Source organism: Pseudophryne corroboree, chromosome 5, assembly GCF_028390025.1.
Source record: "Pseudophryne corroboree isolate aPseCor3 chromosome 5, aPseCor3.hap2, whole genome shotgun sequence".
Taxonomy (NCBI): domain Eukaryota; kingdom Metazoa; phylum Chordata; class Amphibia; order Anura; family Myobatrachidae; genus Pseudophryne; species Pseudophryne corroboree.
This window is the reverse complement of record NC_086448.1, coordinates 152151966-152172817: the sequence shown is the minus strand read 5'-3', so window position 1 is coordinate 152172817 and position 20852 is coordinate 152151966. Positions and strand designations below refer to the sequence as shown.

Genomic DNA, 20852 nt, shown 5'->3' with positions numbered 1-20852 from the left:
GAGTTGAAACAGTGACAGAACACGGGGGGTGTGACACAGTGACAGAACACGGGGAGGTGACATAGTGACAGAACACGGGGGTGTGACATAGTGACAGAACACGGGGGGTGACAGTGACAGAACACGGGGGGGTGACACAGTGACAGAACACGGGGGGGGGGTGACATAGTGACAGAACATGGGGGTGACATGGTGACAGAACACGGTAGGGGTTGGTACAGCGAGAGCTAAAGATCTCTCCCCCAAACCTAAAAACAGTCTGACGCCACTGCCCGCACACACAAATATATGCACACTATCACACACACACACACACACACACACACACACACACACACACACACACACACACACACACACACACACTTTCTTTCACTTTTCCCATTAACTTACTGATCTGGCTGGCAGTGGCAGGAAGGATGGATCTGTAGCAGTCTGGCTCTCGTCTCGTGTAGCTCCGCCCCCTGAGGTCCCGTGTAACCCCGCCCCCTCAGCGGCATGTAGCCCCGCCCCCTTCTCGGCTGAACACAGCCGTTGTCATTGGGGACTCTGGAGGAGGCTGCTACAACGTAGCAGCAGGAGCAGCAGGGGAGAGAGGCGCCGCTGGCAGCTTGGAGGTACTGCAGTGCAGAGCAATGACAAGCAGCTCAGCCGGTCGGGCCGCTTGTCATTGCTCGCTGGTGGGAGGCAGTGGGCCGGGCAGGATCGGTTTGCGGGCCACATCCGGCCCGCGGGCCGTATTTTGCCCACCCCTATGCTAACCCAATGAGAGCTCCTAACCACGCCCAGCGTTATCCACACAGTCACAGAGTGACAGATCTGGGCTATTATATAGGAGATGGCAACCATGTGACCAGCTGGGCGCTTAATCATGATCATGCTGTCATGTTGATGGGCCTATTTGTATCTTGGGACTGGAGCTGTAGCTCCATCCTCCCCATTGTTAATCTGGCCCTGCCTGTGCATGCTATATCGCTAATCAGTCGCGGTGTGCGCGCTGTGCGGCATTGGCACACGAGAAGTGGCAAATAATCGCTCCACAGCACCTCTGAATCAGGCCCAGTATTATCAACCATACTCAGCGGCATTGGCAGATGCAAAGTAACCAGTGTTTTCTAAGAGCAGCTTAGGATAGGACAGGATTTTCTACCTGAGAGGTTGAGTAGGCTCATTTAATGGACCGTACCACAACTTTGGGTAGTGTTCCTAACCTTTCTCAGGCTTATATCCCGAGTTCTCACCATCTCAGTGGTGCAGGAATTTGGCTCCCAGCTCCATATTTAATAGGGTACACTTTGCATCCACCTATGTACTTTCTTATGTACTTTCTAGACATACTTCAACCGTGTAAAAACTAAGAAGAAAAAAATCCAAAACATACAGGTAACTTCTTTATGGATCTTCACTCTCATGATTTATTTATTCACTAACATTTCTATATATAACCTCTACATATTCCCCGCACTTTACAATTGAGGAATAAAACTGTAATAAGACAGATGCATACCCTCCAACTGTATCTTTTTAGCAGGTACAATATCTTTTTTTATGGTCTGTACCGATTTTTGGCTCGCCAAACTCCATTGAAAGTATAGGAAAAGGGATGTGGCCACGCCCCTTTAACCGTGACCACGCCCCCTTTCCTAATTTGTACTAATTTTTATGTGTAATAGGTTGGAGGGTATGCAGATGGATAGGTAAGAATACCATGCTCACAAGCTTACAATCCTAAGACAAAGATTGGTTAGTAAAATGATTACTATAATGCCGTGGTTCCCAAGCTAGGTCCTTAAGCCTCAGGTTTTAAGGATATCCATGGCTGAGCACAGATAAGTCAAATTAATTGAGGTACAACTGTGCCCAAGCATGGATATCCTTAAAGACTGGACTGTTGAGGTAGCTTGAGGACTGAGTTTGGGAACCACTGCTATGATGATTACTGTAGGTTATAATAAATGCGTTTAAGACAAGCAGTGTTTATGGAGAGATCAATGTAAAAATAGAAATGAATAGTGTAGTGGTATACTGTCACTCTGCCCATCCCGTACCTTCTCATCCACCAAGCCACAAAGCTGGCACTGAATACTCTTAGTGGATGTTCATTCACCTTGAAAGCATTTATAGGATGCACTCGAGTACATTAAGAAGCATGGGGGTCCACATATTTTACAGTATATATCTCTTACAGAAACATTTATATCAGAATTTTTGTCAAATGTCATGTCTAAGCCTCACTCTATAATGCATACTGTATATTATACAAAGAAAGTGCTACAAGAAAAACTACTATACTATAGTTATGTAACTTACCATATAAAGCACATAATGAGTGTTTTTTTCCTCAGATTTGGGACCCTAAACAGATCCAACATGTTCCCAGATGAAGTCAGTTTTTCTTCTTGTAACTTAGAAAATAAATAGAGAAAAAGAACTGTTTAGGAATCTACTGTTAAAAATATTATCACTGTGGGTGTATCCTACTTACTTTGTCCATTTTTATATACAGTATACATATATTTCTCATCTCCTCTGAGATTATGGGGTCCATTTAATAAATAAATATGGCTTTAGCTGGAGAAATCCATATGTTTTTCTTCTCTGTATTTAGCTACATGGAAATCACTGATTTCTCTGGCTTTTCATTTCTCCTGTCACATTCCCGTACCCCTCACTGGATAATGTAGGTTGTGCAGGATTGGCATGAGAAACACAACCCCATCTCCTTCCATGTCTTACATACATAAGGGACCTTACAAACGTTTGCTGTTGGGCCCACAAACAGTGTCGGTCTGGGGCGTGAAGGGCCCACCGGCGGAATGCAGTGGTAGGGGCCCTTGTTTAGGTGTGTGGCCAGTCTACAGAGGGGGTGTAGCCAGCCACCACATTGATTCACCTAACCATGGCCCTCATTCCGAGTTGTTCGCTCGCTAGCCGCTTTTCGCAGCAGTGCACACGCTAAGCCGCCGCTCTCTGGGAGTGAATCTTAGCTTAGCAGAATTGCGAACGAAGTATTCGCAATATTGCGAAAAGATTTTTCTTTGCAGTTTCTGAGTAGCTCGAGACTTACTCTTCCAGTGCGATCAGTTCAGTGCTTGTCGTTCCTGGTTTGACGTCACAAACACACCCAGCGTTCGCCCAGACACTCCCCCGTTTCTCCAGCCACTCCCGCGTTTTTCCCAGAAACGGCAGCGATTTTTCACACACACCCATAAAACGGCCAGTTTCCGCCCAGAAACACCCACTTCCTGTCAATCACACTCCGATCACCAGAACGAAGAAAAAACCTCGTAATGCCGTGAGTAAAATACCAAACTTCTTAGCAAATTTACTTGACGCAGCCGCAGTGCGAACATTGCGCATGCGCAGTTTACGGAAAATCGCACAGATGCGAAGGAAAAGAACGAGCGAACAACTCGGAATGAGGGCCCATGGCCCTCATTCCAAGTTTATCGCACGTTAGCTACTTTTTGCAGTTGTGTAAACGCATAGTCGCCGCCCACGGGGGAGTGTATTTTCGCTTTGCAAGTGTGCGATCGCATGTGCAGCCGAGCGGGACGAAACAGTTTTTTGCAGTTTCTGAGTAGGTCTGATCTGAACTTACTCAGCCCTTGTGATCACTTCAGCCTGTCCGGTCCCGGAATTGACGTCAGACACCCGCCCTGCAAATGCCTGAATACACCTGCGTTTTTCCAACCACTCCCAGAAAACGGTCAATTGACACCCATAGACGCCCACTTTCTATCAATCTCCTTTTGAATGGCTGTGCGAATGGAATCGTCGCTAGAAGCATTGCACAGCAACAATGCTGTTTGTACCAGTATGACGCACGTGCGCATTGCGGTGCATATGCATGCGCAGTAGTAACCTGATCGCTGGGCTGCGAAAATCTGCAGCGTGCGATCAACTCGGAATGAGGGCCCATGGGAGAATGCATGATCTGGGCCACTTAAAATATATATAGTAAATACAGCAAGTGGATGCATGCTATTGTACCAGGGGATAAATGTATGAATGTGCGATATAGGGGAGAAGCGGTATCAGCGCATGTTATGTGCACTATACCCCATGCGCCCCTGTCCATATCGGCGCTGCTATCTATAAGATAGCAGGCCAATATGTGAGGGCAATGTATGAATGGTCAGCATCGCTGACAGTTCCAACACCTGCAGATGATGATTTTGACAGCTGCGGGTGCGATGCCCATACACAACAGCAGGGACAGAACTGTCCCTGGCTGTGGCGTGTGCCGACTCCTTACTGCGTTGGGGATCTTGCGTGAGTAGCAAGATTTCAAGCATGCGCGGAGCAGTCAGCCAGGACAGGGAAACACAGCGCTTCAGCACTGAGCTGAAGCACTGTGCGCTCGGGGGACTTTGCCGGAGGGGGGAGCTTTTGCTTCGGCGGACAACATGTTAATACATCTTGTTGATGTCCCTTCCTGGGACAATCTATGCCGATATAATACATTTACCTACAGATTAATAACAGCAATGCACTGTAGCAAATACACAATAGTCCTAGTGTATAAAGTGACATATATATAATGTATAATTCAAGTACACGGTCTGGAACTTGATCCTTAGAGGAGAATGTGGGGGCAATGTATATCTGGCACTGTGGGGCAATGTGTATCTGGCACTATTGGGGTCATATGTATATCTGCCCCTACCCCCCATATGTGTATCACGCCCCCATTTTCATTGGCCACGCCTCATGTGGCATTTGGCCACACCCATTTTTTTGGCAGACAGTACCTATAAGACATTTTTTCTACTTGCACCACTGGTTGGGAGGTATGCAGAGTTGATGATAATGGTACTGATGGTCACCAATCTGCAGTATGGGCTCTGGGTAAAGACACCAGGATGTCCATTTGACTCAGAACAGATTAATCTTATTTAAAGTACTTTAACCAATGGCACATACTAAAGTAACAGTTGCCTTAGGTTACCTGTAATAGTAACGCCTCTGGGAACTCCCGCTTATTTGTACGTGCAGCTTTCTGGAGTAGCTCTTTAGCCTTTTCATTTTTGCCTTTAGTAAGAAGCCACCGAGCGGATTCTGGTAGGATCCTGGAGCAGATCATATTAAATTAATGAAACAAACATATCATTAGCATTACTTTTGTAAAGTATAAATATAGTCCCAGAAGAGATCCACATGCATCAGTACAGAAGAGAGAAACCAACCGTGATATTTATTATCCTAATATTCCATAGTAGGGGTGCATTATCCCTAATACATGACTAGTTTTTGACGAATATTTTAGTTTTCTAATTGGTTTATGGAATTATGTTTTGTTATACTTAATTTTCAGCTAATTATATTAACACAGCTTTGTTTTGTGAGATAATTCTGACCACCTGTGACAGACGGCTGAACGGGGGAGGGGGAGGGGCGGGTGGCAGAAGGGATGCAGGCAGTGTACATTTTTTCTAAGGTAACTAGTACTGAGCAAGAGAAAAATTAATCAGTTATTCAACCGGCCGCATTCTGAAGGGTAAAATGGCTGAGGTGCAGTGCAGTATCCATGTTGGTGGCACTCTGTATAGCTTTGCCAAGAGTGGTATTAGTGGTGGAGTAGAAGTCTGTACTGGCCAAAATGAATTGAGGTAGGTACTATACATAAAAGACATACGCTAGTTTTGAGGAGTAGTGCAAGAAGATTTAACTTTACATTTTTGCCCATTTCCACTCCGCTAAAGGACTTTGAGCAAAGGAAAGGCATGAGCTGATGAAGGCTGGGTCCAGAGCTGGATTAAGGGGGAGGGGGGTCAACGGGGGTAAGTACCTAACTACCCTGGGCCCCGCTTTCAGAAAAGGGCCCCCACCGGAGATCGGATCTCTAATCCGATCCGCAGCACTGCAATGCGCTGCATTGTGCTCCCTTCGACACTGACCATCCAGCCGTCATGCTCATTGCAGCCGCTGGTGCTGCAGAGCTTGCTGAGTGATGGCTCAGCCTCCCGGCTCAGTGACTGGCTGAGCACACAGGCTGGAAGGAGGAAGATCCCTGGCAGGGTGTGGGGTTTGTGCTGGCGGGGTGCTGACTGCAGAGATGGAGAGAACATTCAAGTTCTCACTCTCCTGTCCTGTTTGTAAGTCAGGATATATTGATTTTTATTCTTTTCTTCAAGATATGCATTAAATTTGAAGATAGGCTGTGAGTTGTGTATATATAAAAGGTGCATTTATTTTCTGGTAAGTTGCAAATCATGCATGTATGTAGTAGAGTAAACATTGTTGGAAAATCTACAGGACATTACTGTCATAATTTTATCAATTTTCTGAAAGTGACAGATGCAATAAGTTCTGAGTTCACAAGCTTGAAGGGGAAGGTGTTAAAATAAGATGTCTTTTTATTGAAAAAATAAGACATGTCTGGCTACTAAGTAACTAGCCCTGATTGGTTGTCTGGCTGCATACAGTTAATGGGCCTGATTGACAGGTGCATGTAAAGTAGATATCGGATGCAGAGGAGCCATTTACTTCTATTGCACATGCGTCAGAGTGACACTGCCGGGATTGTCTTGTGACAGCGTTCACAGAGAGAATTTATGCACAGTTAACAGGGGGTGGATGGAAAAATACAGGCATGTTAAAGTGTTGAACTGAGAATTCGATCTCAGCAGGAGGTATACTCATTAGAGATGTGCATCGGAAATTTTTCGGGTTTTGTGTTTTGGTTTTGGATTCGGTTCCACGGCCGTGTTTTGGATTCGGACACGTTTTGCCAAAACCTCCCTGAAAATTTTGTGTCGGATTCGGGTGTGTTTTGAAATCTGGTGTTTTTTTTACAAAAAACCCTCAAAAACAGCTTAAATCATAGAATTTGGGGGTCATTTTGATCCCATAGTATTATTAACCTCAATAACCATAATTTACACTCATTTTCAGTAGAGATGAGCGGGTTCGGTTTCTCTGAATCCGAACCCGCACGAACTTCATGTTTTTTTTCACGGGTCCGAGCGACTCGGATCTTCCCGCCTTGCTCGGTTAACCCGAGCGCGCCCGAACGTCATCATGACGCTGTCGGATTCTCGCGAGACTCGGATTCTATATAAGGAGCCGCGCGTCGCCGCCATTTTCACACGTGCATTGAGATTGATAGGGAGAGGACGTGGCTGGCGTCCTCTCCATTTAGATTAGAAGAGAGAGAGAGAGAGATTGACCTGATTTACTGGAGCTTAGGAGTACTGTAGAACTGTAGAGAGTGCAGAGTTTACTAGTGACTGACCACAGTGACCACCAGACAGTGCAGTTTTATTTAATATATCCGTTCTCTGCCTGAAAAAAACGATACACAGTGACTCAGTCACATACCATATCTGTGTGCACTGCTCAGCCCAGTGTGCTGCATCATCTATGTATATATCTGACTGTGCTCAGCTCACACATCTTATAATTGTGGGGGAGACTGGGGAGCACTGCAGTGCCAGTTATAGGTTATAGCAGGAGCCAGGAGTACATATTATTATTAAAATTAAACAGTGCACACTTTTGCTGCAGGAGTGCCACTGCCAGTGTGACTGACCAGTGACCACCTGACCACACTGACCACCAGTATAGTTAGTAGTATAGTATACTATATTGTGATTGCCTGAAAAAGTTAAACACTCGTCGTGTGACTTCACTTGTGTGGTGTTTTTTTTTTTTTTCTATAAAAAACTCATTCTGCTGACAGACAGTGTCCAGCAGGTCCGTCATTATATAATATATACCTGTCCGGCTGCAGTAGTGATATATATATTTTTTTTATATCATTATTTATCATCCAGTCGCAGCAGACACAGTACGGTAGTTCACGGCTGTAGCTACCTCTGTGTCGGCACTCGGCAGTCCGTCCATAATTGTATACCACAAACCCGTGGTTTTTTTTTCTTTCTTCTTTATACATACATACTACTACTACATCTCTTTATCAACCAGTCTATATTAGCAGCAGACACAGTACAGTACGGTAGTCCACGGCTGTAGCTACCTCTGTGTCGGCACTCGGCAGTCCGTCCATAATTGTATACCACCTACCCGTGGTTTTTTTTTCTTTCTTCTTTATACATACATACTACTACTACATCTCTTTATCAACCAGTCTATATTAGCAGCAGACACAGTACAGTACGGTAGTCCACGGCTGTAGCTACCTCTGTGTCGGCACTGGGCAGTCCGTCCATAATTGTATACCACCTACCCGTGGTTTTTTTTTCTTTCTTCTTTATACATACATACTACTACTACATCTCTTTATCAACCAGTCTATATTAGCAGCAGACACAGTACAGTACGGTAGTCCACGGCTGTAGCTACCTCTGTGTCGGCACTGGGCAGTCCGTCCATAATTGTATACCACCTACCCGTGGTTTTTTTTTCTTTCTTCTTTATACATACATACTACTACTACTACATCTCTTTATCAACCAGTCTATATTAGCAGCAGACACAGTACAGTACGGTAGTCCACGGCTGTAGCTACCTCTGTGTCGGCACTGGGCAGTCCGTCCATAATTGTATACCACCTACCCGTGGTTTTTTTTTCTTTCTTCTTTATACATACATACTACTACTACATCTCTTTATCAACCAGTCTATATTAGCAGCAGACACAGTACAGTACGGTAGTCCACGGCTGTAGCTACCTCTGTGTCGGCACTGGGCAGTCCGTCCATAATTGTATACCACCTACCCGTGGTTTCTTTTTCTTTCTTCTTTATACATACATACTACTACTACATCTCTTTATCAACCAGTCTATATTAGCAGCAGACACAGTACAGTACGGTAGTCCACGGCTGTAGCTACCTCTGTGTCAGCACTCGGCAGTCCGTCCATAATTGTATACCACCTACCCGTGGTTTTTTTTTCTTTCTTCTTTATACATACATACTACTACTACATCTCTTTATCAACCAGTCTATATTAGCAGCAGACACAGTACAGTACGGTAGTCCACGGCTGTAGCTACCTCTGTGTCGGCACTGGGCAGTCCGTCCATAATTGTATACCACCTACCCGTGTTTTTTTTTTCTTTCTTCTTTATACATACATACTACTACTACATCTCTTTATCAACCAGTCTATATTAGCAGCAGACACAGTACAGTACGGTAGTCCACGGCTGTAGCTACCTCTGTGTCGGCACTCGGCAGTCCGTCCATAATTGTATACCACCTACCCGTGGTTTTTTTTTTCTTTCTTCTTTATACATACATACTACTACTACATCTCTTTATCAACCAGTCTATATTAGCAGCAGACACAGTACAGTACGGTAGTCCACGGCTGTAGCTACCTCTGTGTCGGCACTCGGCAGTCCATCCATAATTGTATACTAGTATCCATCCATCTCCATTGTTTACCTGAGGTGCCTTTTAGTTGTGCCTATTAAAATATGGAGAACAAAAATGTTGAGGTTCCAAAATTAGGGAAAGATCAAGATCCACTTCCACCTCGTGCTGAAGCTGCTGCCACTAGTCATGGCCGAGACGATGAAATGCCAGCAACGTCGTCTGCCAAGGCCGATGCCCAATGTCATAGTACAGAGCATGTCAAATCCAAAACACCAAATATCAGTAAAAAAAGGACTCCAAAACCTAAAATAAAATTGTCGGAGGAGAAGCGTAAACTTGCCAATATGCCATTTACCACACGGAGTGGCAAGGAACGGCTGAGGCCCTGGCCTATGTTCATGGCTAGTGGTTCAGCTTCACATGAGGATGGAGGCACTCAGCCTCTCGCTAGAAAAATGAAAAGACTCAAGCTGGCAAAAGCAGTAGCACCGCAAAGAACTGTGCGTTCTTCGAAATCCCAAATCCACAAGGAGAGTCCAATTGTGTCGGTTGCGATGCCTGACCTTCCCAACACTGGACGTGAAGAGCATGCGCCTTCCACCATTTGCACGCCCCCTGCAAGTGCTGGAAGGAGCACCCGCAGTCCAGTTCCTGATAGTCAGATTGAAGATGTCAGTGTTGAAGTACACCAGGATGAGGAGGATATGGGTGTTGCTGGCGCTGGGGAGGAAATTGACCAGGAGGATTCTGATGGTGAGGTGGTTTGTTTAAGTCAGGCACCCGGGGAGACACCTGTTGTCCGTGGGAGGAATAGGGCCGTTGACATGCCTGGTGAAAATACCAAAAAAATCAGCTCTTCGGTGTGGAAGTATTTCACCAGAAATGCGGACAACAGGTGTCAAGCCGTGTGTTCCCTTTGTCAAGCTGTAATAAGTAGGGGTAAGGACGTTAACCACCTCGGAACATCCTCCCTTATACGTCACCTGCAGCGCATTCATAATAAGTCAGTGACAAGTTCAAAAACTTGGGCCGACAGCGGAAGCAGTCCACTGACCAGTAAATCCCTTCCTCTTGTAACCAAGCTCACGCAAACCACCCCACCAACTCCCTCAGTGTCAATTTCCTCCTTCCCCAGGAATGCCAATAGTCCTGCAGGCCATGTCACTGGCAATTCTGACGAGTCCTCTCCTGCCTGGGATTCCTCCGATGCATCCTTGCGTGTAACGCCTACTGCTGCTGGCGCTGCTGTTGTTGCTGCTGGGAGTCGATGGTCATCCCAGAGGGGAAGTCGTAAGCCCACTTGTACTACTTCCAGTAAGCAATTGACTGTCCAACAGTCCTTTGCGAGGAAGATGAAATATCACAGCAGTCATCCTGTTGCAAAGCGGATAACTGAGTCCTTGACAACTATGTTGGTGTTAGACGTGCGTCCGGTATCCGCCGTTAGTTCACAGGGAACTAGACAATTTATTGAGGCAGTGTGCCCCCGTTACCAAATACCATCTAGGTTCCACTTCTGTAGGCAGGCGATACCGAGAATGTACACGGACGTCAGAAAAAGACTCACCAGTGTCCTAAAAAATGCAGTTGTACCCAATGTCCACTTAACCACGGACATGTGGACAAGTGGAGCAGGGCAGGGTCAGGACTATATGACTGTGACAGCCCACTGGGTAGATGTATGGACTCCCGCCGCAAGAACAGCAGCGGCAGCACCAGTAGCAGCATCTCGCAAACGCCAACTCTTTCCTAGGCAGGCTACGCTTTGTATCACCGCTTTCCAGAATACGCACACAGCTGAAAACCTCTTACGGCAACTGAGGAAGATCATCGCAGAATGGCTTACCCCAATTGGACTCTCCTGTGGATTTGTGGCATCGGACAACGCCAGCAATATTGTGTGTGCATTAAATATGGGCAAATTCCAGCACGTCCCATGTTTTGCACATACCTTGAATTTGGTGGTGCAGAATTTTTTAAAAAAACGACAGGGGCGTGCAAGAGATGCTGTCAATGGCCAGAAGAATTGCGGGACACTTTCGGCGTACAGGCACCACGTACAGAAGACTGGAGCACCACCAAAAACTACTGAACCTGCCCTGCCATCATCTGAAGCAAGAAGTGGTAACGAGGTGGAATTCAACTCTCTATATGCTTCAGAGGTTGGAGGAGCAGCAAAAGGCCATTCAAGCCTATACAATTGAGCACGATATAGGAGGTGGAATGCACCTGTCTCAAGTGCAGTGGAGAATGATTTCAACGTTGTGCAAGGTTCTGATGCCCTTTGAACTTGCCACACGTGAAGTCAGTTCAGACACTGCCAGCCTGAGTCAGGTCATTTCCCTCATCAGGCTTTTGCAGAAGAAGCTGGAGGCATTGAAGAAGGAGCTAAAAGGGAGCGATTCCGCTAGGCATGTGGGACTTGTGGATGCAGCCCTTAATTCGCTTAACAAGGATTCACGGGTGGCCAATCTGTTGAAATCAGAGCACTACATTTTGGCCACCGTGCTCGATCCTAGATTTAAAACCTACCTTGGATCTCTCTTTCCGGCAGACACAAGTCTGCTGGGGTGCAAAGACCTGCTGGTGACAAAATTGTCAAGTCAAGCGGAACGCGACCTGTCAACATCTCCTCCTTCACATTCTCCCGCAACTGGGGGTGCGAGGAAAAGGCTCAGAATTCCGAGCCCACCCGCTGGCGGTGATGCAGGGCAGTCTGGAGCGACTGCTGATGCTGACATCTGGTCCGGACTGAAGGACCTGACAACGATTACGGACATGTCGTCTACTGTCACTGCATATGATTCTCTCAACATTGAAAGAATGGTGGAGGATTATATGAGTGACCGCATCCAAGTAGGCACGTCAGACAGTCCGTACTTATACTGGCAGGAAAAAGAGGCAATTTGGAGGCCCTTGCACAAACTGGCTTTATTCTACCTAAGTTGCCCTCCCACAAGTGTGTACTCCGAAAGAGTGTTTAGTGCCGCCGCTCACCTTGTCAGCAATCGGCGTACGAGGTTACATCCAGAAAATGTGGAGAAGATGATGTTCATTAAAATGAATTATAATCAATTCCTCCGCGGAGACATTGACCAGCAGCAATTGCCTCCACAAAGTACACAGGGAGCTGAGATGGTGGATTCCAGTGGGGACGAATTGATAATCTGTGAGGAGGGGGATGTACACGGTGATATATCGGAGGATGATGATGAGGTGGACATCTTGCCTCTGTAGAGCCAGTTTGTGCAAGGAGAGATTAATTGCTTCTTTTTTGGTGGGGGTCCAAACCAACCCGTCATATCAGTCACAGTCGTGTGGCAGACCCTGTCACTGAAATGATGGGTTGGTTAAAGTGTGCATGTCCTGTTTATACAACATAAGGGTGGGTGGGAGGGCCCAAGGACAATTCCATCTTGCACCTCTTTTTTCTTTTATTTTTCTTTGCGTCATGTGCTGTTTGGGGAGGGTTTTTTGGAAGGGACATCCTGCGTGACACTGCAGTGCCACTCCTAGATGGGCCCGGTGTTTGTGTCGGCCACTAGGGTCGCTAATCTTACTCACACAGCTTCCTCATTGCGCCTCTTTTTTTCTTTGCGTCATGTGCTGTTTGGGGAGGGTTTTTTGGAAGGGACATCCTGCGTGACACTGCAGTGCCACTCCTAGATGGGCCAGGTGTTTGTGTCGGGCACTTGGGTCGCTGAGCTTAGTCACACAGCTACCTCATTGCACCTCTTTTTTTCTTTGCGTCATGTGCTGTTTGGGGAGTGTTTTTTGGAAGTGCCATCCTGCGTGACACTGCAGTGCCACTCCTAGATGGGCCAGGTGTTTGTGTCGGCCACTAGGGTCGCTTAGCTTAGTCATCCAGCGACCTCGGTGCAAATTTTAGGACTAAAAATAATATTGTGAGGTGTGAGGTATTCAGAATAGACTGAAAATGAGTGGAAATTATGGTTTTTGAGGTTAATAATAATATGGGATCAAAATGACCCCCAAATTCTATGATTTAAGCTGTTTTTTAGGGTTTTTTGAAAAAAACACCCGAATCCAAAACACACCCGAATCCGACAAAAAAAATTCGGTGAGGTTTTGCCAAAACGCGGTCGAACCCAAAACACGGCCGCGGAACCGAACCCAAAACCAAAACACAAAACCCGAAAAATTTCAGGCGCTCATCTCTAATTTTCAGTCGATTCTGAACACCTCACACCTCACAATATTATTTTTAGTCCTAAAATTTGCACCAAGGTCGCTGGATGGCTAAGCTAAGTGACACAAGTGGCCGACACAAACACCTGGCCCATCTAGGAGTGGCACTGCAGTGTCAGACAGGATGGCACTTCAAAAAATAGTCCCCAAACAGCACATGATGCAAAGAAAAAAAGAGGAGCACCAAGGTCGCTGTGTGACTAAGCTAAGCGACACAAGTGGCCGACACAAACACCTAGCCCATCTAGGAGTGGCACTGCAGTGTCAGACAGGATGGCACTTCAAAAAAATAGTCCCCAAACAGCACATGATGCAAAGAAAAAAAGAGGCGCACCAAGGTCGCTGTGTGACTAAGCTAAGCGACACAAGTGGCCGACACAAACACCTAGCCCATCTAGGAGTGGCACTGCAGTGTCAGACAGGATGGCACTTCAAAAAAATAGTCCCCAAACAGCACATGATGCAAAGAAAAAAAGAGGCGCACCAAGGTCGCTGTGTGACTAAGCTAAGCGACACAAGTGGCCGACACAAACACCTGGCCCATCTAGGAGTGGCACTGCAGTGTCAGGCAGGATGGCACTTCAAAAAAATAGTCCCCAAACAGCACATGATGCAAAGAAAAAAGAGGCGCACCAAGGTCGCTGTGCGACTAAGCTAAGCGACACAAGTGGCCAACACAAACACCTGGCCCATCTAGGAGTGGCACTGCAGTGTCAGGCAGGATGGCACTTCAAAAAAATAGTCCCCAATCAGCACATGATGCAAAGAAAAAAAGAGGCGCACCAAGGTCGCTGTGTGACTAAGCTAAGCGACACAAGTGGCCGACACAAACACCTGGCCCATCTAGGAGTGGCACTGCAGTGTCAGACAGGATGGCACTTCAAAAAAATAGTCCCCAAACAGCACATGATGCAAAGAAAAAAAGAGGCGCACCAAGTTCACTGTGTGACTAAGCTAAGCGACACAAGTGGCCGACACAAACACCTGGCCCATCTAGGAGTGGCACTGCAGTGTCAGGCAGGATGGCACTTCAAAAATATAGTCCCCAAACAGCACATGACGCAAAGAAAAAAAGAGGCGCACCAAGGTCGCTGTGTGACTAAGTTAAGCGACACAAGTGGCCGACACAAACACCTGGCCCATCTAGGAGTGGCACTGCAGTGTCAGACAGGATGGCACTTCAAAAAAATAGTCCCCAAACAGCACATGATGCAAAGAAAAAAAGAGGCGCACCAAGGTCGCTGTGTGACTAAGCTAAGCGACACAAGTGGCCGACACAAACACCTGGCCCATCTAGGAGTGGCACTGCAGTGTCAGACAGGATGGCACTTCAAAAAAATAGTCCCCATACAGCACATGATGCAAAGAAAAAAAGAAGCACACCAAGGTCGCTGTGTGACTAAGCTAAGCGACAAAAGTGGCCGACACAAACACCTGGTCCGTCTAGGAGTGGCACTGCAGTGTCAGACAGGATGGCACTTAAAAAAATAGTCCCCAAACAGCACATGATGCAAAGAAAAATGAAAGAAAAAAGAGGTGCAAGATGGAATTGTCCTTGGGCCCTCCCACCCACCCTTATGTTGTATAAACAGGACATGCACACTTTAACGAACCCATCATTTCAGCGACAGGGTCTGCCACACGACTGTGACTGAAATGACTGGTTGGTTTGGGCCCCCACCAAAAAAGAAGCAATCAATCTCTCCTTGCACAAACTGGCTCTACAGAGGCAAGATGTCCACCTCATCATCATCCTCCGATTCCTCACCCCTTTCACTGTGTACATCCCCCTCCTCACAGATTATTAATTTGTCCCCACTGGAATCCACCATCTCAGATCCCTGTGTACTTTCTGGAGGCAATTGCTGGTGAATGTCTCCACGAAGGAATTGATTATAATTCATTTTGATGAACATCATCTTCTCCACATTTTCTGGAAGTAACCTCGTACGCCGATTGCTGACAAGGTGAGCGGCTGCACTAAACACTCTTTCGGAGTACACACTGGAGGAAGGGCAACTTAGGTAGAATAAAGCCAGTTTGTGCAAGGGCCTCCAAATTGCCTCTTTTTCCTGCCAGTATACGTACGGACTGTCTGACGTGCCTACTTGGATGCGGTCACTCATATAATCCTCCACCATTCTTTCAAAGGTGACAGAATCATATGCAATGACAGTAGACGACATGTCAGTAATCGTTGGCAGGTCCTTCAGTCCGGACTAGATGTCAGCACTCGCTCCAGACTGCTCTGCATCACCGCCAGCGGGTGGGCTCGGAATTCTTAGCCTTTTCCTCGCACCCCCAGTTGCGGGAGAATGTGAAGGAGGAGCTGTTGATGGGTCACGTTCCGCTTGACTTGACAATTTTCTCACCAGCAGGTCTTTGAACCTCTGCAGACTTGTGTCTGCTGGAAAGAGAGATACAAGGTAGGTTTTAAATCTAGGATCGAGCATGGTGGCCAAAATGTAGTGCTCTGATTTCAACAGATTGACCACCCGTGAATCCTGGTTAAGCGAATTAAGGGCTCGTTCCACAAGTCCCACATGCCTAGCAGAATCGCTCTGTTTTAGCTCCTCCTTCAATGTCTCCAGCTTCTTCTACAAAAGCCTGATGAGGGGAATGACCTGACTCAGGCTGGCAGTGTCTGAACTGACTTCACGTGTGGCAAGTTCAAAGGGTTGCAGAACCTTGCACAACGTTGAAATCATTCTCCACTGCGCTTGAGTCAGGTGCATTCCCCCTCCTTTGCATATATCGTGGGCAGATGTATAGGCTTAAATGGCCTTTTGCTGCTCCTCCATCCTCTTAAGCATATAGAGGGTTGAATTCCACCTCGTTACCACCTCTTGCTTCAGATGATGGCAGGGCAGGTTCAGGACTGTTTGCTGGTGCTCCAGTCTTCGGCACGCGGCGGCTGAATGCCGAAAGTGGCCCGCAATTCTTCGGGCCACCGACAGCATCTCTTGCACGCCCCTGTCATTTTTTAAATAATTCTGCACCACCAAATTCAATGTATGTGCAAAACATGGGACGTGCTGGAATTTGCCCAGATATAATGCACGCACAATATTGGTGGCGTTGTCCGATGTCACAAATCCACAGGAGAGTCCAATTGGGGTAAGCCATTCTGCGATGATGTTCCTCAGTGTCCGTAAGAGGTTGTCAGCTGTGTGCCTCTTATGGAAAGCGGTGATATAAAGCGTAGCCTAGGAACAAGTTGGCGTTTGCGAGATGCTGCTACTGGTGCCGCCGCTGCTGTTCTTGCTGCGGGAGGCAATACATCTACCCAGTGGGCTGTCACAGTCATATAGTCCAGAGTCTGCCCTGCTCCACTTGTCCACATGTCCGTGGTTAAGTGGACATTGGGTACAAACTGCATTTTTTAGGACACTGGTGACTCTTTTTCTGACGTCTGTGGACATTTTCGGTATCGCCTGCCTAGAGAAATGGAACCTAGATGGTATTTGGTACCGGGGACACAGTACCTCAATCAAGTCTGTAGTTGCCTGTGAATTAACGGTGGATACCGGACACACGTTTCTCACCACCCAGGCTGACAAGACCTGAGTTATCCGCTTTGCAGCAGGATGACTGCTGTGATATTTCATCTTCCTCGCAAAGGACTGTTGGACAGTCAATTGCTTACTGGAAGTAGTACAAGTGGTCTTCCGACTTCCCCTCTGGGATGACGATCGACTCCCAGCAGCAACAACAGCAGCGCCAGCAGCAGTAGGCGTTACACTCAATGATGCATCGGAGGAATCCCAGGCAGGAGAGGACTCGTCAGTCTTGCCAGTGACATGGCCTGCAGGACTATTGGCTTTCATGTGTAAGGTGGAAATTGACACTGAGGGAGTTGGTGGTGTGGTTTGCAGGAGCTTGGTTACAAGAGGAAGGGATTTAGTGGTCAGTGGACTGCTTCCGCTGTCATCCAAAGTTTTTGAACTTGTCACCGACTTCTGATGAATGCGGTCCTGGTGACGTATAAGGGAGGATGTTCCTAGGTGGTTAACGTCCTTACCCCTACTTATTACAGCTTGACAAAGGCAACACACGGCTTGACACCTGTTGTCCGTATTTGTGTTGAAATAATTCCACACCGAAGAGCTGATTTTTTTTGTATTTGACCAGGCATGTCAATGGCCATATTCGTCCCACGGACAACAGGTGTCTCCCCGGGTGCCTGACTTAAACAAACCACCTCACCATCAGAATCCTCCTTGTCAATTTCCTCCCCAGCGCCAGCAACACCCATATCCTCATCCTGGTGTACTTCAACAGTGACATCTTCAATTTGACTATCAGGAACTGGACTGCGGGTGCTCCTTCCAGCACTTGCCGTGGGCGTGCAAATGGTGGAAGGCGCAAGCTCTTCCCGTCCAGTGTTGGGAAGGTCAGGCATCGCAACCGACACAATTGGACTCTCCTTGGGGATTTGTGATTTAGAAGAATGCACAGTTCTTTGCTGTGCTTTTGCCAGCTTAAGTCTTTTCATTTTTCTAGCGAGAGGATGAGTGCTTCCATCCTCATGTGAATCTGAACCACTAACCATGAACATAGGCTAGGGCCTCAGCCGTTCCTTGCCACTCCGTGTCGTAAATGGCATATTGGCAAGTTTACGCTTCTCATCAGACGCTTTCAATTTTGATTTTTGGGTCATTTTACCGAACTTTTGTTTTTTGGATTTTACATGCTCTCTACTATGACATTGGGCATCGGCCTTGGTAGACGACGTTGATGGCATTTCATCGTCTCGGCCATGACTAGTGGCAGCAGCTTCAGCACGAGGTGGAAGTGGATCTTGATCTTTCCCTATTTTACCCTCCACAATTTTGTTCTCCATTTTTTAATGTGTGGAATTATATGCCAGTATCAATAGCAATGGCCTACTACTATATATACTGCGCACAACTGAAATGCACCACAGGTATGGATGGATAGTATACTTGACGACACAGAGGTAGGTAGAGCAGTGGCCTTCCGTACCGTACTGCTATATATACTGGTGGTCACTGTCAGCAAACTGCAAAACTAAAACGCACCACAGGTATAGAATCTAGATGTATAGTATACTTGATGACACAGAGGTAGGTAGAGCAGTGGCCTTCCGTACCGTACTGCTATATATACTGGTGGTCACTGTCAGCAAACTGCAAAACTAAAATGCACCACAGGTATAGAATCTAGATGGATAGTATACTTGACGACACAGAGGTAGGTAGAGCAGTGGCCTTCCGTACCGTACTGCTATATATACTGGTGGTCACTGTCAGCAAACTGCAAAAATAGGATTTTGGTACTTACCAGGTAAATCCTTTTCTTTGAATCCATAGGGGGCACTGGAGTACTCTTGGGATATGGACGGCTTCCACCGGAAGAAGGCACTGAATAAATTAATTTTGAGACTACTCCTCCCCTCCATATCCTGCAGCACTTCAGTGTTTTTTACTGAGCCGAACAGGATCGATAGAGAGATTGACAAAAGGAGAATTACATATAGTCTCACAGACAACAATAAAGTTGACACAACGTAACAGACAACTAAACAGTTGACACCATAACTGATTAACCCTTGTTAAATTTAAACCAGTCGTGAAAGTGTGTTACCATAAGAACCACTGAACTCCTAAAACAGGTAAACTGCTCTGGGTGGGCGTCCAGTGCCCCCTATGGATTCAAAGAAAAGGATTTACCTGGTAAGTACCAAAATCCTATTTTCTTTTTCATCCACTAGGGGTCACTGGAGTACTCTTGGGATGTACCAAAGTCTCCTCCGTGGCGGGAGAGCTGTTTAGCCCTTGTAACACTAAACGGCCAAAGCTAGATGCTGATGCCGCGAACGTATCAAACTTGTAAAAGCGCACAAACGTGTGCACTGACGACCAAGTAGCCGCACGGCAAAGCTGTGTCGTAGAAGCCCCACGACTCGCTGCCCATGACGTCCCCACAGAACGTGTGGAATGAGCTGTTACTGAAGTAGGTGGCTGTAACTTAGCATAAAGGTAAGCCTGACGTATAGTCAGTTTGATCCATCTGGATAAGGTCTGCTTAGAGGCTGGCCAACCCCTCTTAGCTGCGTCATAGAGAACAAACAACGTATCTGTCTTACGCACAGTAGACGTTCGGGAAACATAGATGCGCAATGCGCGAACTACATCCAACATTCCAGAATCTCCTGTTAACACAGGAACTACTATTGGTTGATTGATGTGAAAAGACGACACTACTTTTGGTAGAAAAACGGGATTCGTCCGAAGTTCCGCTCTGTCATCATGAAAAATTAAATACGGTGACTTGCATGACAAGGCACCCAAATCTGAAACACGCTTAGCCGAGGCTAAGGCTAAAAGAAAAATCGTTTTCCAAGTGAGAAATTTAATATCCACTTGTTGTAAGGGTTCAAAGTAATCGGACTGTAAGAAATCTAAAACCAGATTCAAGTCCCATGGTGCTGTAGGTGGAATGAAAGGAGGCTGTATCCTCTTTACACCCTGTAGAAACGTATGTATTGACTGCAACGAGGCCAATTTCCTTTGAAAATAAATTGACAACGCAGATACCTGCACCTTTAGTGTGGAAAGACGTAGTCCTCCATCTAACCCCATTTGTAAAAATAACAAAAGACGGGATAATTTAAAAGACGATGTCGGAAATTTCCGAGCTTCACACCAACCTATATAAGTACGCCAAATTCTATAATAATGAGCTGCCGTAACCGGCTTCCTAGCTCGTACCATGGTTGGTATAACAGACTCAGGAATGCCCTCTTTCCTTAAGATGGCCTTTTCAACAGCCACCCCGTCAAACGCAGCCGCGCTAAATCGGGGTAGAGGAACGGACCCTGTTGTAACAGGTCCGGACGTAGTGGGAGTGGCCATGGATCGTCTGCGAGTAACCCGAGAAGATCCGAGAACCAAGCCCTCCGAGGCCAATGAGGCGCTATTAGAATGACTGTGACGAACCCTCTCTTGATCCGTTTTAGCACCAGCGGGAGCAGCGGAAACGGTGGAAACAGATACACAAGGCTGTATGGCCACGTGGCTGTGAGAGCATCCACCGCCACTGCCCCTGGATCTCTTGTTCTGGACACATATCTTGACACCTGATGATTGTGGCGGGATGCCATTAGATCCACCTGAGGGTAACCCCACTTCTGGATCAACATCTGAAAAACTTCTGGATTTAATGCCCACTCTCCTGGATGAAAATCCCGACGACTGAGAAAATCTGCCTCCCAGTTGTCCACTCCAGGAATGAACACTGCCGATAATATCACCTGGTGATATTCGGCCCATCTGAGGATCCGAGCTACTTCCCGCATAGCCATGCGGCTTCTCGTTCCTCCTTGTTTGTTTA

The 20852-nt window shown here is 46.8% G+C and overlaps 2 protein-coding genes across 5 annotated transcripts in view; one reads left to right on the top strand and one right to left on the bottom strand.

The window, feature by feature from the left end:
* The window catches only part of LOC134927409 (xin actin-binding repeat-containing protein 1-like), a 559013-nt gene that overhangs the window by 73913 nt on the left and 464248 nt on the right, over positions 1-20852 (top strand). The gene's annotated exons all lie outside the window — the stretch shown is intronic.
* LOC134927411 (solute carrier family 22 member 13-like) overlaps positions 1-20852 on the bottom strand; it is a 69920-nt gene that overhangs the window by 19123 nt on the left and 29945 nt on the right. Inside the window, exons 2-3 of the mRNA XM_063921825.1 lie at positions 4952-5072; positions 2311-2405 (exon numbers count right to left, since the gene is read on the bottom strand). Coding sequence (XP_063777895.1) covers positions 2311-2405; positions 4952-5072 — 216 coding nt within the window. The remainder of the gene's footprint in view (positions 1-2310; positions 2406-4951; positions 5073-20852) is intronic.